Raw genomic sequence first — 17258 nt, 5'->3', positions numbered from 1 at the left:
AGTATGCAGAACAAAGAAAAAGTACTAAAAGCTGCAAGGGAAAAAGGCCAAGTAACATATAATGGCAAACCCGTCAGAATCACACCTGACTTTTCAACAGAGACTAGGAAAGCCAGAAGGGCCTGGACGGATATCATGCAGACGCTAAGAGAATACAGATGTGTGCTAGTCGCCATTTTTGGCTCTGCCCCCCTTTCCTTTTATCTTTTCTCCCCTCTACCCTCTCTGAAGGTGTTGCAGGCGCTTAAGGAATCACAAGAGCTGTTGAAGATTGCAGGCGCGTATTGTTTTTGCAGGTCTACAGGACTTTGGTGGCTGTTCAGCTGGTTTTCTGCCACTAGGGGTTGGATGGCCCATACAATCACTGGCTGGGAAGCCCTGTGTAGTCAGTGCTGCCACTTGCAGACTTGGGATCTGGGGAGGATTGTACTGCATTTCTGAGTCTCTGTGGCTAGCACTCTTTGAGCTTGCACTCTGGCAGGGTGGAGTTTCCGGCAGTGTGTGCACTCTGGCAGGACCAGGTGGTGGTGGTAGTAGGAGGTGTGTTCCGAGGGTCCAGAGCTTGGCAAGACGGCACTAGGTGGGCTGTGGGCTCCTCAGACATATGCTGAGTGGTTGGCATTCAGTGGGTGGTTACAGCTCTCCGCTGTGGCTGCTGGATATGGAGAGTTGCCTCTGCCTTCTAGGTCCTAGGCACTGAGCTTTGTGGCTTTGGGATCAAGGAAGGATTTTATTGCAAAACTGAGTCTTTGTGGTTGGTACTCTGTGGTTGGGTCTGCGCTCTGGCGCTGGCAGTGGGTGGCCTTTTTCCCTTGCAGCTTTTAGTATTTTTTCTTTGTTCTGTATACTTATTGTTTTGATTATTATGTGACGGGGGGGGGTCTTTTCTGATCTAATTTATTGGGTGTTCTATAATACCCAAATAGTGATACTTTGACTTCTTCCTTTCCAATTTGTTTCCCCTTGATGTCCTTTAGTTGTCTCATTGCTCTAGCTAGGAATTTTCTATTTTTAGGTAAGTGCCTTATATCTTTAATTTCTACAAGACTTTAAAGGTTAATGGGTGTTGGATTTTATCAAATGATTTTTCAGCATCTACAGAGATGATCATTTAGTTTTTTCTATCAATTTGTTTATATGGTTGATAACATTGATGGATTTCTGTATATTGAACCACACCTGCATACCTGGGATGAAGCCGACTTGGACATAGTGGATGATTTCTTTGATATGTTCTTGTATTCAGTGTGCAAGTATTTTGTTGAGTATTTTTTTATTCTTTATTAATTACACGTTATTCACCTTGTATTCCCCCTGTGGTTCCCTCCCTCCTCCCATCCCAATCCCTCCCTTCCTCCACCCTCTGCCTACATGCCTCTCCCAAAGTCCACTGATAGGGAAGGACTTCTTTTCCTTCCTTCTGATTCTAGTCAATTAGGTCTCATCAGGAGTGGCTGCAATGTCTTCTTCTGTGGCCTGGTAATGCTGCTTCCCCCTCAGGGAGAGGTAAATCCCTGAGCAGGCCAATCAGTTCATGTCAGAGACAGTACCTGTTCCTATTACAATGGAACCCACTTGGATACTGAACTGCCATGGGCTACATCTCTGCAGGGTTCTTATTTTATCTCCATGCATAGTCCTTGGTTGGAGTATCATTCTCAGGAAAGGCGCCTGTGTGCATTGTTCTCAAGAGAAATTGGTCTGAAATTCAGTTTTTGGTTGGGACTTTGTGAGAATTAGGTACCAAGTTGGCTATGGCTTCATAAAATAAATTTGGTAGTATACCTTTTGGTTCTATCTTGTGGAATAGTTTGAAGAGTATTGGAGTTAGCTCTTCTGTGAAGGTCTGGTAGAATTTGGCACTGAAACCATCAGGCCTGGCCTTTTGGGTAATGGGAGACCATGATGAAAGCTTCTATTTCCTTAGGGGATATAGGAGTATTTAATTGAGTTACCTGCTCTTTATTCAGCTTTGGTAAGTGGAATTGATAAAAAAAATTGTTCATTTCATTTAGATTTTCAAATTTTGTGGAATGTAGACTTTTGAAGTAAATCCTAATGATCATTTGGATTTCCTGTGTGTCTGTCATAATGTCACCCTTTTCATTTCTGATTTTGTTGGTAGTGTTCCTCTGCCTTTTAGTTAGTTCAGCTAAGGGTTTGTTTGTCTTGTTGATTTTCTCAAAGCCCCAGGACTTAATTTCATTGTTTCTTGGAATTGTTTTCTTCCTTTCTAATTTATTGATTTCAGCCGGGAGTTTGATTATTTCCAGCCATCTACTCCTCTTTGATGTGTCTGCTTCTTTTTTCTAAAGCTTTTAGGTGAGCCATTAAGTTACTTGAATAAAATGTTTCAAATTTCTTCTTGAAGGCACTTGGTGCTATGAACTTTCCTCTTAGCATTGCTTTCATTGTGCCCTATAAGTTTCAATATGCTGTGGTTTCATTTTCATTGAATTCTGGGAAGTTTTGATTTCTTTCTTTATTTCTTCCCTGACCCAGCTGTGATTGCATAGTGAGTGGGTCAGTTTTCATGTGTGTGTAGGCTTTTTGCTATTTCTGTTGTTGTTGAGGTCCAGCTTTATTCCATGGTGGTCAGATAGGATACAAGGGATTATTTCAATCTTCTTGTATCTGTTCAGGTTTGCTTTGTGACCAACTATATGGTCTATTTTGGAGAAGGTTCCATGAGGTGCTGAGAAGAAGCCAAATTCTTCTGTGTTTGGGTGAAAGGTTCTATAGATGTCTTTTAGATCCATTTGATTCGTGACCTCTATTAAAGACATTGTTTCTTTGATTAATTTCTGTTTTGTTGACCTGTCCTTTGATGAGAGTGGGGTGTTGAAGTCCCCACTATTAATGTGTGGTGATCTATGTGTGGTTTAAGTTTTATAAATGTTTCTTTTACAAATGTGTGTGCTCTTCTACTTGGGGCATAGATGTTCAAGACCGTGATATCTTCCTGGTGGAATTTTCATTTGATGAACATGAAGTATTCTTCTCCAACTCTTTTGATTAATTTTGGTTGAATGTCTATTTTAGGATATATTAGAATGGCTATCCCTGCTTGCTTTTTGGGTCCATTTGCTTGGAAAACCATCCTCCAGCCCTTTACTCTCAGGTAACATCTATCTTTCTGACTTAGGTGTATTTCTTCTATGCTACAGTTTGTTGTGTCTAGTTTATATATCCGTCCTCATTGTCTGTGTCTTTTTATTGGAGAATTGAGTCCATTGATGTTGAGGGAGATTAATAACCAATGGCTGTTAGATCCTTTGATATTGATGTTGGCTGTGGTAGTGTGTTTGTGTGCTTGGCTATTTTTAGATTTGCTGTAGTGAAGTTATTTATTGCCTGTGTGTTCCTGAAAGTAGTTAGTTTTCCTGTGCATTGTAGTTTTCCTTCCAGTATCTTCTGTAACGCTGGATTTGTGTGTAGGTATTGTTGAAATTTGTTTTTGTCATTGAATATTTTGATTTCTCCATCTATGAGGACTGAGAGTTTTGCTCAGCATAGTTGCCTGGGTTGACACCCCTGTTCTGTTAGGGTCTGCATGACATCTGTCCAGGCCCTCTGGCTTTCATAGTCTCTGTTAAGAAGTCAGGTGTGATTCTGATGGGTTTGCCATTATATGTTACTTGGCTTTTTTCCCTTGAGCTTTTAGTATTTTTTCTTTGTTCTGTATACTTGCTGATTTTATTTTGTGGCAGGAGTATTTTGTCTAGTAATAAATTATTCTAGTTTAATTTATTAGGTGTTTTGTAGTTCTCTTGAATTCTTATAGGCCTCTTCTTTAAGTTGGGGAAATTTTCTTCTATGATTTTGTTGAAAATATTTTCTGGTTCTTTGAGACAGGAATCTTCTTTTTCCTCTATTCCTAATATTCTTAAGTTTTGTCTTTTCCTGTTTACTTGGATTTCTTGGATGGCTTGTGTCAGGAATATTTTAGATTTTTTTATTTTCTTGGATAGATACATGAAATTCTTTTATTGTATCTTCCACACCTGAGATTCTTTCTTCTGTCTCCTGTAGTCTATTGGTTATGCTTACCTTTGTTGTCCCTGTTTTCTTCCCTAAGTTCTTCCTCTCCATGATTTCCTCCATTTATGTTTTCTTTAATTTTTCCAATTCTATCCTGACATCTTGCACCATTTTGTTGATTTCTTTTATCTGTCTGACTGTATTTTCAAGTTTTTCCTTCAATTCTTTCACCTGTTTGAACATTCCTCTCTTTTATTTCTTTCAGTGACTTAATTATTTCCTTTCTCAAGGCCACAAATTGTTTGGCTGTATCTTCCTATATTTCTTTAAGGATGGCCATAATCTGCTTGACTTTATCTTCCTTTAATTCTTTATGCATTTTATTTCTTTCCTTCATTATCCTCTTCATGAGCATAGATGTTAGGTCATCTTCTTGAATTTCACTTATGGTAATGTGTCCAGGGCTACTTACCCATGGATAACTGGGTTATAGAGATTTCATATTGCTTTGCCTTTTGTTGGTTTTGCATTTATGCTGGCCTTTAACCATCTGGCTGTCTCAGGTGTTGGCTGTTAATTTCTGGTGCCTGCTAGAATCCTGGGGTGGGGAGAATCCCCTTGGCAGGGTTCTGAAAGAGGCATACTCAGCTTTCAGATTATGGTCAGTAAAATGGTGGTACATCTAAGGAATTGCTACAGTTCATCTCAGGTGTATGGATCTGCATGGTAACTGTGGTTGTTGGTGTTCAGGAATGTTCTACTCTCACCAGGAGAAGTCCTGGATACAGCTGCCCTGCCTCTGGTTTTCTTGCTCTGAATTTATTGAGCTGCTGCTACTGCTCTTACGCAGTGTTTGCCTGAAAGAGCCTTTTTGAAGAAGCAGAGAGTTCTACAGTTTCAGCAGTTTACCTAGGGATAACTGGTCAACTTTGGAACAGTATCTGGGAGCTAATCCAGTGGTTCTCAGGCTTCTGTAGGTCTGAGGTTGGAGCTGTGTGTCCTAGTATCCTAGGGGTAATCAGTGACAGGTGAGCACAGCACTCATTCATTCAGCAGGAGGCAAAAGCCTGGAGCCTGCACGAACCCAGAAACTTTTCTGGAGCTGGGTGTCCTGAGATTGGACCTTATTTTTCCCCCAATTTTTGGGTATCCTCCCAACAGGGACACCGAGTCTTTAGTGTTTTGTGTTCCACAGTTCTGTATGGCATGGCGAGTAGAACACAAAAGTGAAGGGTCCTGGCTCTTCATTGCTGGGCACTGGGTGCCTGGGTGCCTGCAAGAACCTAGGTACTTTTCCTGAGAACTTTTCAGGGGTAGGGGGACTAAGTTGAGTGCCCTGGAGCCAGACCTGTTGTTTGTCTCAAATACAGGGTTTCCTGCTGACAGAGAAACTCAGTCTCTGGTGCCCAGGAGCCCACAGTTCTATCTTGGATGGTGCTTTAGGCATGCAGGCAGGTCTCTGGGCTGGCAGCTGAGAACCCTCCTAATACCAGGTTCCTTTTCCAGGGGTTGTCTGGGTGACCTGAGCTCATTCCCCATTGCTTCCTTCACAGTGGCGTTTTCTCTCGCCTGGAAATCCCAATCTCTGATGTTTGTGGAGCCCACAGTTCAGTCCGGGGTGGTGTCAGAGCCTTCAGGCATGCAGCTCTGGGCTGATGACCAAGTGCCTGCTAGGACCAAGGAAATCCTCTGCGGTTTAGATGGGTGACCTGAACCTGATTGATTCCCACACCGTGGGGTTTGCTCCCACCTGGGAAATATGATGGTTGTTGTTTTAGGGTAAAGAGTTCGATCTGTTGTTTACTGTGTAGTCCCTACTGTGCTGCTGGTCAGAAATATTGTCCTCCTAGCACCACATCTTGGTATTTGTGAATAACTTGCCCATTGCATTCATGAGAAAACTGCCACAGTAGCAATGTGCAACAGAGTTGACCCATCACCATTTCCTCATGCAAGGGGAAGGGGCCAATGTGACCTTATCCTTCACTAAAGGTCGATGAGTAAGTAAGAAAAGAGGGTGGGGAGAGTGAGGCGTCATTTTCTTAAATGGTGTAGCCCATATTCCAGAAAATAATCAGAAGAAAAAATAAGGAACAGCAACTTGAAAAAAGAATGGTTTGGGGAAGACATCCCAAGAAAACTAACTACTTTCAAAAAAAAAACACAGGAAATAATTAACCTCATTACAGCAAAACAAAAAGTAGCCAAAGCAACACAAACTTACTACCACAGCCAACATTAAAATCAAAGTATCTAACAGCCACTGATCATTAATCCCTCTCAACATCAATGGACTCAATTCTCCAAAAAAAAAGGACACAGACTAACAGAATGATTGCGTAAATAAGACTCACAAAGATAGACATTACCTGAAAGTAAAGAGCTGGAAGACAATTTTCCAAGCAAATGGAAACAAGAAGCAAGCAGTAGTCATTCTAATATCTGATTAAATAGCCTTTCAGCCAAAATTAATAAAAAGAGATACACAAGGACACTCCATACACGTCAAGGGAAAATTCCAACAGGAAGATATCATAATCCTAAACATCTATGCCTCAACTACAAAGGCACCCACATTTGCAAAAGAAACATTAATAAAACTTAAACCACACATAGATCACCACACATTCATAGTGGGAGAATTCAACAACCCCACTCTCAACAAAGAACAAGTCAACAAAACAGAAATTAAACAAAGAAACAATGTCTCTAACAGAGGTCATGAATCAAATGGACCTAGAAGACACTTACAGAACCTTACACCCAAACACAAAAGAATTTACCTAGAATTCAATGAAAATGAAGTCACAACTTACCCAGACTTATTGGACACAGTGAAAGCAGTACTAAGAGGAAAGATCGTAGCAATAAGTGCCTTCATAAAAATAAATTTGAAACATGTTAAACAAGGAAATTAACAGCTAACCAGAAAGCTCTAAAATGAGAAAATAAAAACTCTAGGGGGTCCTCTAAAAGGCTCTATCCAAAAGGGAATTGAAGCAGATGCCTAAAATCACAACCAAATTTTGTTCAGAGAACAGTGGGTCTTATGAAAGAAGTAGGGGAAGAGAAGCACACAAAGGAGACAGGAACCCCACAAGGAGACCAACAAAGCAAAGAACCTGAGCCCAGGATGTCCTGCAGAGACTAATGCACTCACAAAGAACTGTACCTGGGGAGGACAAAGACCACCTGCTAAGATGTGGGTGATTGGTAGCTATATGTCCATGTGGGATTCTTGAGTAAGGGAGCAAGAGCTGCCTCTGACATGAGTTTTATTGCCTGCTTTTTGATGACTTGGCCCTGAAGATACAGCCTTTTAGGCCACCAACAAAGTGGATCCAGGCAGTCCTGATCAGACTTGATAAATATGGGGAGATGGCAGAGGAGCAGAACTCTACCTTTCAGTAGACAAGAAGAAAGGCATATGGAGGAAGGCAGAGGTAGAGTGGGACTGGGAAGACTTGAGAGGGGGGCTTCAATTGGGATACATAATGAATAAGTGGAAATAAATAACTATATACATACATACATAGAAAAAAAGAGCAAGCACAAAGAAAAAGAAAGAAAAGCAATATACGAGAATCATAATACACTACTCATACCTAAAGAAGATAAATAAAAAGGAGGACCCTAGGGAGGATGCTTAAATCTCATCCAGAAGGGCAAATATAATAGACACTGGAAATGGTTGAAGAGAAGAAACAGGATGGGAGCCTGTCATAAATGTCCTCTGAAAGACTCCACCCAGCATAGGATTAAAGCATATGCTAAGACTCACAGACACTTTGGTCAGAGGACAGGAAGTCATAGGAAAGAGTGGAGGAACTGAAGGAACCAGAATAAAAAGGAGCTCTGTAAGAAGACCAACAAAATGCACGAATTTGAGTCCAAGGAGGCCTTCAGAGACTGAAGCACCAACCAAGGACCATGCATAAAAAGGAAAAAGACCACCTGCTCAGAAGTAGCCTATGGGCACCTCTGTCTCCATGTGGGCTCCCTAGTAAGGGGAGCAGAGGCTCTCTCTAACGTAGACTCTGTAGCCAGCTCTTTGATCACTTCCCCTTGGTAGGGGGCATTGCCAGACCAAAGAGAAAAAGATGATGGTAGTCTTAATGGGACTTCATAGGCTGAGATCAAATGGTAGGGGTGGAGGACTCTCCCTTTCTCAGAAATAGAGGAAGAGAATAGAGGAAATAAACAAGGGAGGGTGGAACCTAGAGGCGACAAGGGAGGGTTTTATAACTGGAATGAAAAGTGAATAATTATAAAAAATAAATTTAAATTTAAAAAATGAGTTAAGACTTACCATCAGAATACAAAACAATCAAGAGAGAATTACAGGTCTTGAAGACAAGGTAGATTAAGGAACTTTCTCAAAGAAACCACTATGTCTAAAACAATATCCCGACACAAAACATGGGTACACTGTCAAAAGACCAACCCTATGAAAAGTATGGATAGAGGAAAGAAAGCAATCAGGCTAAAAGCACAGATAATACTTTCAACAAAATCAGAACAGTATTCCTCTACTCTAAACAATGAGAAACCTGTCAAACAATATATAAGACCCATATAGAATACCAAATAGACTGAAACAAAAAAAAATTTCCCACAACACATAGCAATCAAAACTCTCAACGTTCTGTTGTTCTCCTTGTGCAGCTCTTGTACTCTCCAGGTCTTAGTATTTTCCACTTCTTGCATAAGATTCCCTGCACTCTGCCCAAAGTTTGGCTTTAAGTCTCAGCATCTGCTTTGATACCCTGCAGGATAGAGCCTTGCAGAGGCCCTCTGTGGTAGTCTCCTGTCCTGTTCCCTATTTTCTCCTTCTTCTGAGTTCTATCCTCTTTGCTTTTCTGAATGGGGCTTAAGCATCTTAGCCAGAGTCATTCTTCATGACTGGTTCTTTAGGAGTACAGGGGTCTTCTCTGAGACTGATACTCCAACCAAGGACCATTCATGAGATAACCTAGAACCCCTGCACAGATATATCCCATGACATTTCAGTGTCCAAGTAATGGGAACAAGAACTGTCTCTGACAATAACTGAAAGGCCTACTCTTTGATCACCTCCCCTTGAAGAGGGAGCAACCTTAACAGGTCACAGAGAAAGACAATGCAGCCACTCCTGATGAGACCTGAAAGACTAGGATCAGAAGGAAGGGGAAGAAGACCTCCGCTCTCAGTAGACTGTGGGAGGGGCATGGATGGAGAAGGTGGAGGGAGGCTGAGATTGGGAGGAGAGGTAGGAGGGAGCTAAGGGGGGGGGACACAAAGTGAATTAACTGTAATTAATAAAAAAAGATAACAACGCTCAACATATTGGGGGAGGGTTATTAAAGGTTTGAAAAAGAAAGGACAAAATCACATATAGAGCAGGACCATTAAAATAACACCTGATTTCTCAGTGGAGTCCCTAAAACAAAGGTCCTGTAATGATATTCTACAAACTCTGAGGGACCATAGGTTCCAGACAAAACTACTATACTCAACAAATCTATCAATAACAATAGACAGAGGAAGAAAAACATTCCACAGTGACATGACTCTGCAGTTGTAAGGGTCAGGAATGGTCATATGTCAAGTGGAAGAAGCACAGAATTAAGAAGACAAAATTAAAAGTTGGGACAAGGAAAACTTGCATAAGTTGATGACTATGTCAAGAAAGTTTATTAAGAAGTGTAGCATCTTCTATATTATTGAATGGAGGTGTTGGATCCATGTGAGAAGAGAGCTAAATCAGACACTGTTAACAAAGAAAACACAGGATGCCTCAGTCACAACTGCCCTTCAGAGAACAAAGCCCAGTTCCCAAGGGCTGAAACCTTAACTGGTTCAAGGCTCAGGCCCAAAGTTCAGACTGGACCTTGTCAAGAAAATCTTGGACAAAAACACAGAACAAAAATTCTCTTTGTCCTTTCTTGGAGACCTCAGAGAGAGCATTGGGTCTATCTGTCTCCCAACATGCTCCATGGTTTCCTTTTTAAATTTTTAATACCAGATGTATGTACATGTATTTGAATAGCTGAGACTGCAAGATCCCATAAATCAGCAAATGTGTCCTAATATTTTCAAAGATTAATTAGCACAAATAGTGTATGAATGAACTCTTACAGTTCTTAAAGGGATTTAATTCTTGCAGCTTGTATAATAAATCTTTGGACAACTCTGAAATAATTGAATACAAGATGAACACTACCCAGGTCAAAAACCAATTGCTTGACAATTCTTAATCTAAACTAATAATCTCATGGCTCTGTATTGTTTGTAAATGATTTGAAAGTCTATCAAATTTTTATACAGATTTGTTATTGCTTGAAGGCTTAACAAGGAGATCTCTAAACCCAACATGACACTGTAACCTTCACTGATGTTTCTGGCTTGTACTGTATCCTCTCAGTGCAACACCACAACATCAAATCCCTTAACTTAGCTTCTCACTTTTTAACAATAAGCACCTGTGTTGCAAACACTATGGACAAATGGAGGCCATCACTTTATTAACTTTCTACTGAAGGTTGCATCGATTAGTCATGCATAGCAGATCTCAGGCAGAAGGGGGAAGTGTGCAGGCCCAGGGGTGTTTGTGGTACAGGCAGCTGGTGAAACTCTCAAGGAGGTTTGTGTTGGAGGCTGAAGCACTGTGGGAGGAGTATTGTCATAGTGCTGACAGTAATAAATTGCCAGGTCTTCAGCCTGCACATTGCTGATGCTGAGAGTGAAATCTGTCCCAGATCCACTCCCTGTGAAGCGATCAGGGACCCCAGTGTGCCGAGTGGATACATAGTAGATTAGTGGTTTAGGGGGCTGCCCAGATTTCTGTTGGTACCAAGCTATATACTTATTCACACTCTGACTGGACTTGCAGCTTAGGGTGATCCTGTCTCCTATAGATGTGGAGATGAATTCGGGAGACTGGGTCATCACAATGTTCCCCTCAGCACCTGCAACCAGAAATAGACAATGAGTATACATATATACACACAAAGAATTCTTGATACAATGTTGGGGACAAAAATGCCTTTTCTAGTGGAAGTGCCTGCATATTATTGGATACCTATACTAAATAGCTGTTCCCCTAAAAATGAACTATTTTGATGGCATGCTAATACTCTTTAATATCTCACCAGACATCCAGAGGAGCAGGAATATGAAGACCTGAGTCTGAGACTGCATCTTGATTCCACTGCTTGTCTGAAGCATTTCAGTTCTCACAGCAAAGTTCTGGTTTATAAAATATGGGCAGCTGTGCTGGCTTGTACAGACCTATGCAAAGTAGTCATCAAATGAGAAAGTATTAAGCCTGGGTTATATTGTGTGAGAGTATCGAGGTTAAATCTACACCCAAAAATATCATCAAAGCAAGTAAGCAACCACTGGGGAAAAAAGTCAACATAGAAGCTCAAGGACCAACTTAGAGTTCTCAAATCACAAATATCAAGATGCACTCATGACAGACTTCCATTAAAAATCAAAACCCTTTATAGCAAGTGAATTTTACAGAAATAATACTAGAAAAACCTTTGATCACAATCCTGAGGAAACAGTATTCATCCTCATCAAGAACAGCAGAAAGAAACAAGGGAAAGCAGAAGAGGAGGTGAGAGAAAGGAAGGAAGGAGTAGGGTGGAGAGAAGAAGAGGGAATTTTGGACTGGGGAGGGATGGGAAATGTAGAGAGAACAGGAGGAATGGAGAAGATAAAGGAGGATAAACATTAAAACAGAAAGTTTTGGCGGTAGAGTGCCAGATCAGTGGGTAAGAAGCATGTGTTTCTGTTGTAAAAAAGTACTGAGTGAGTTTTCTGGGACTCTAGATTGGAGAGCAGATAGGGAGAATTCAGAGTGTTTTCTGATCCGTGAGAAACAGGCAGAGGTGACATACAACTTAGTAACAAAACCATTACATGTAGCCTCTCATTTATGAATCCTGTATTTTAAAGATAATTAAAAAAACATGAACACTATTGTAGTATTATTATAGAAGGGAAACTCAATGTGGAAAGGAAACTTGTGCTAAATAAAACATGGAACAAAGAGAAAGAGAAGGATAAAGAGTATCTCTTCTTTAGGATTACTATTATTATTATGATAAAACATCATGACAAAAAGCAACTTAAAAGGATGAGAAATTTTATTCTTCTTATACTTCCAGGTAACAATCCATCACTGAGGAAAGTCAGGGCTGGGATTCAAACAGAGAAGGAACCCAGAGGCAGAAGCTGAGCAGAGGCCATAGAGGAGTGCTGCTTACTGGTTTCCTCCACATGGCTTCCTTAGGCTGCTCTGTTGCAGAACCCAGGGTCACCATCAGTGGCTGGAATCACCTTCAATGAACTGCATCTTCCCCCATCAATTGCTAATTAAGAAAATTCCTTACAGGCTTGCCCAGTACCCAGTAGTACTAAGGCAATTTCTCAATTGAGGTTTGTCCTTTTCAGATGATTCTAGTTTATATTGCTTTGACATAAAATATCATTAGTATTGGGCATAACTAGGATTGTATAGCATAATCTGGAAAGAAAATTGTTTTCATGAAGTTCAACATTATGTGTAATGAGTATAGGCCAGAACAGTTAATTTTTCAACAAGTACAAGATGACGAGGGAGGTGCTCTCTGAGGCTCTGCTGCTACCCATGTGTGTTCTGTTAATATGCAGTACACATGAAGACTGATGGATTTAGTCAGGTGAATATGCATCAGTTTCATTGATTGCAGATTCAGGGTCAGCCAAAAATTTAATGAATTCTCGCCTAGCTCAAGTGTACACTTACATAGCATAATTCCTTGTGATTTCTGTGAGTGCTTTCAGTTTTAATAAATAACTCAGACACACACAAATTTTATATACAGGTAATATTTATTCATAAGTAAATCAGAAGTTCAGTAAAGAAAAATAAGACCATTATTGAAATGTAAAGATTATCTATTTAAAGATATGAAGAGAAAAAATTTTAGTTGCTTCCAAACTACTGATTATGCCAGTGAACACAGGCATAAAAGCAAGAATATTTTCTGTCAAATCACCTTTGAAATCATGCTATCAAGATAGGTAAAAGTGGTGGGAAATAATTATTTAAACTTGTCTCAAAGTAGTATCTCCCATAAAAGAATAAAGTACCCACTGGCCCTTGAAAGCTCTCCTAGACTTTCAAGTCTAGATAAGTAAGGAAAGGCTCACTGATCCTTGGACAGAGAGAAGAATGTTTCTTTTCTGAATGTGAGTGTTGTGCCCTTGCATTTAGGGCATAGATGGTCAGGATTTTGATGTCCTCCTGGGGGATTTTTTCTTTCGTGACAATAACCTATCGTTCTCCATATCTTTTGATTAATTTTAGTTGAAAGTCCATTTTATTAGGTATTAACAAGGCAACCCAAAATTGCTTCATTGGTTCTATTTTCTTGGAAAAGCTTTTTCCAGCCCTTTAGTCTGTGTCAGGGAAAAAATAAAGGAGGAAATGAAAGACTTCCTAGAATTCAATGAAAATGAAGGCACAGCATACACAAACTTATGGGACACAATGGAAGCAGTGCTAAAAGGAAAGTTCATTGCACCAAGTGCCTTCAAGAAGAAATTTGAAATATCTCATACAAGCTAATTAAAGCACCTGAAAGCCCCTAGCAAAAAAAAAAAAAAAAAAAAAAAGGAAGCAAACATACCCAAGAGGAGTAGACTGCTAGAAACCATCAAAATCAGGGCTGCAATCAATAAAATAGAAACACATAAAACAATTCAAGGAATCAATTAAACCAAGAGCTGGTTCTTTGAGAAAACCAATAAGATAGATAAACCCTTAGCCAAACTAACTAAAAGGAAAAAGACACCAATCAAATCAACAAAATTAGAAATGAAAAGGGGTCCATAACAACAGATATTGAGGAAATCGAAACAATCATCAGGTCGTACTTCAAAAGCCTATATGCCACAAAATTGGAAAATCAAATAAAATAGACAATTTTCTTCAACTATTCCACTTGCCAAAGCTGAATCAATAACAGATAAATCAAATAAACAGTCCTATATCCCCTAAGGAAATAGAAGCTATCATCATCACCAGTCTCCCATCAAAAAAAAAAAAAAAAAGAAAAAAAGCACAGGACCAGATGATTTCAGTGCAGAATTCTACCACATCTTCAAAGAAGAGCTAATCCTAATACTCTTCAAACTATTCCACAAAACAGAATCAGAAGCAACATTCCTAAATTCATTCTATGAAGCCACATTCACTTTAATAACTAAACTTCACAAAGACCCAACAAAGAAAGAGACTTTCAGGCTAATCTCTCTTTATGAACTGTCATGCAAAAATGTTCAATAAAATACTCACAAACCAAATCCAAGAACATATCAAAGATATCATTCACTATGACTAAGTAAGCTTCATCCCAGGCATGCAGGAGTAGTTCAATATACGGAAAATCCATCAATGTAATCCACCACTTAAATAAATTGAAAGAATTATTCAGGGTCTGAGCAGTCTGCACAGTATGACTCATGGCTAATGCCGCGGTGGTAGCTCCAACAGCCGCCAATGAGATGGCAGTAACAATGGTGGCTATAGTTCCAAGATCCCTTTTCTGTCTGAAGAGAGTCATAGCGTGAGGGGCATCAATGGGCACAGGCACCCAGCGAGGCATGCGAGTAACTAGGGAATACCTAAATTCACTAGCATTCCAGCATTGGGCAAAAAAGCAAGTATCATTACCACAATTACTTGGTTCTCTCTGGCTAATAATGAATAAAAATGGGGGATATAAACAAATAGGTGTGGGTTTATAGGAAATATTATGAGAAGCCTTAACCCCCTCGTTGGAACATCCTGCATCAGTTCTAGAACTAGCAGTGGTGGAGTCCGAGGTCTGAGTAGGTTCAGGAGACCATTGCACCCAGGGGCAAGACGTGCTCCATGTAAATTGACTAACTCCATGTTTTCCTCCACTTTTGAAAGACCTTTAAGGTTCTTAAATTATTTTTCCCTTTTTTTTTTAATTTTTCATCAATTACACTTTATTCATTCTGCATCCCCCCATAAGCCCTTCCCTCCTCCCCTCACAATCCCACCCTCCCTCCTCCCTCTGCTTGCATGCCACTCCCCAAGTCCACTGATAGGGGAGGTTCTCCTCTCCTTTCTGATCTTAGTCCATCAGTTTACATCAAAAGTGACTGCATTGTCTTCTACTATGGCCTGGTAAGGCTGCTCCCCCTCAGGAGGAGGTGACTAAAGAGCAGGCCAGTCAGTTTATGTCAGAGGCAGTCCCTCTTCACATTACTATGTAACCCAATTGGACTCTGAACTGCCCTGGGCTACATCTGTGCAGGGGTTCTGGGTTACCTCCAAGAATAGTCTTTGGTTGGAGTATGAGTCTCTGGGATGTTCCCTGTGTTCAAATTTTCTTGTTCTGTTGCTCTCCTTGTGAAGATCCTGTCCTCTCCAGCTCTTACTATTTCCCAGTTCTTACATAAAATTCCATTCACTCTGCCCAACAGTTGCCCATCAGGCTCAGCATCTGCTTTGATAGTCTGTAGGGCAGAGGCTTTCAGAGGCCCTCTGTGGTAGGTTCCTAGGTTGTTTCCTGTTTTCTTCTTCTTCTGATGTCCATCCTCTTTGCCTTTCAGGATGGGGATTGGACATTTTAGTTAGGGTCCTCTCTCTTGCTTAGTTTCTTTAGATGAACAGGTTTTAGTGGGTTTGTCCTATGTTGTACGTCTATATGAGTGAGTATATATCATGTGTGTCTCTTTGCTTCTGGGACAACTCACTCAGGATGATCCTTTCCAGATCCCACCATTTACCTGCAAATTTCATGATTTCCTTATTTTTCATTGCTGAGTAATATTCCATTGTGTAGATGTACCACAATTTCTGCATCCATTCTTCAGGTGAGGGGCATCTGGGTTGTTTCCAGCTTCTAGCTATTACAAATAAAGCTGCTACAAACATGGTTGTGCAAATGTCCTTTTTGTGTACTTGAGCCTCTTTTGGATATATGCCCAGGAGTGGTATGGCTGGATCTTGAGGAAGCGCTATTCCTAGTTGTCTGAGAAAATGCCAGATTGATTTCCAGAGTGGTTGTACAAGTTTACATTCCCACCAGCAGTGGAGAAGGGTTCCTCTTTCTCCACAACCTCTCCAGCATGTGTTGTCACTTGAGTTTCTGATCTTGGCCATTCTCATGGGTGTAAAGTGAATAATCTTTTAGCCAATTTAGCTCATGCCTTAGATGTACAAAATGGAATTAATGCTCAACTAAAAGGAGGCTTGATGGTGTTCAATCAGAGGATTGACCTCGTGCAGGACCAAATTGATACCCTATGGCAAATCGCTCAACTTGGCTGTCAATGGAAGTACGCTGAACTTTGTGTCACTAGCATACAATATGAGAATTTTTTCTGTGCTACAAATGTGTCTAAACAATTGTCTAGCTATATTTTAGGTAATTGGACTGAAGAATTCGATACTATGATGGAGCAGCTGAGAGTGGCCATTGTTACGACAAATTCTACCAGAGTGGACGCAGGACTAGCCACAGGATTATCACCATGAATTGCTGCAGCCATGAATCATCTGAAGGAATGGGCGGGCATGGGAGCATTAGCAGGCCTTCTGGTGTTGGTCTCCTTGGTTTGCCTGTGGTAAAAATGCAAGATTAGAGTCTCACAACAGCGTAATGCAGCCATGACCATTCAGGCCTTTACAGCCATTGAAGCAGGACAGTCTCCCCAAGCATGGTTGGCTACCATAAAAAGCTAAAATGTTACGCTCAGGATGCGAGGCAAGCACTGCACTCAGGGTCAGCCGCTTTCAACCCAGAGAAGAGCATGTCTGGTTGCATGCGGGTTGATGCCCCAGGTCCCGCCTCTGAGAAAAAGGTATGGGACGGGTCTGATGCTCTTTGGGTGGATGACACCTAAATGAACATTGGTACAAAGTCCCAATTTATTTCTAATATCAGAGATCAGACCTCTACTCTTGCCTGATGCGTCTAAAACAAAAAGGGGGAACTGTGGAGAGCTGCGGAATGCTATGCCTTAAAGATGGAGCTGGTTTCCGCCTTCCACCTTCCCGATGGTGAGTGCTCTCTGTCACGAACAATTCCACATTTGGCTAAGGCTGAGGATCTGGCTTGCTTCCATGTATGTAGACCTATCTGCATTGCCCCCGTGGCACGCCTGGGTTGGCTACCCAGAGGCTATTTAAGCTGTGGGCTGGCTTTCCCCAGGGTCAGATGATTGTTCAAGGTTCCTGAATAAACTGCATTGAAAAAAAAAAAGCT

At 40.8% G+C, this 17258-nt stretch overlaps 1 gene segment (V, D, J or C); it reads right to left on the bottom strand.

Moving 5' to 3' along the window:
* Positions 1-10515: 10515 nt before the first annotated feature.
* LOC132654349 (immunoglobulin kappa variable 4-1-like) lies at positions 10516-11231 on the bottom strand. The segment is given in 2 exon segments: positions 10516-10928; positions 11112-11231. Coding segments are annotated over 2 exon segments (489 nt in total).
* Between the last annotated feature and the right edge of the window lie 6027 nt (positions 11232-17258).

This window comes from Meriones unguiculatus, chromosome 5 (genome assembly GCF_030254825.1).
Source record: "Meriones unguiculatus strain TT.TT164.6M chromosome 5, Bangor_MerUng_6.1, whole genome shotgun sequence".
Taxonomy (NCBI): domain Eukaryota; kingdom Metazoa; phylum Chordata; class Mammalia; order Rodentia; family Muridae; genus Meriones; species Meriones unguiculatus.
The sequence above is the reverse complement of the archived record's forward strand: the minus strand, read 5'-3'. Positions and strand labels throughout refer to the sequence as shown.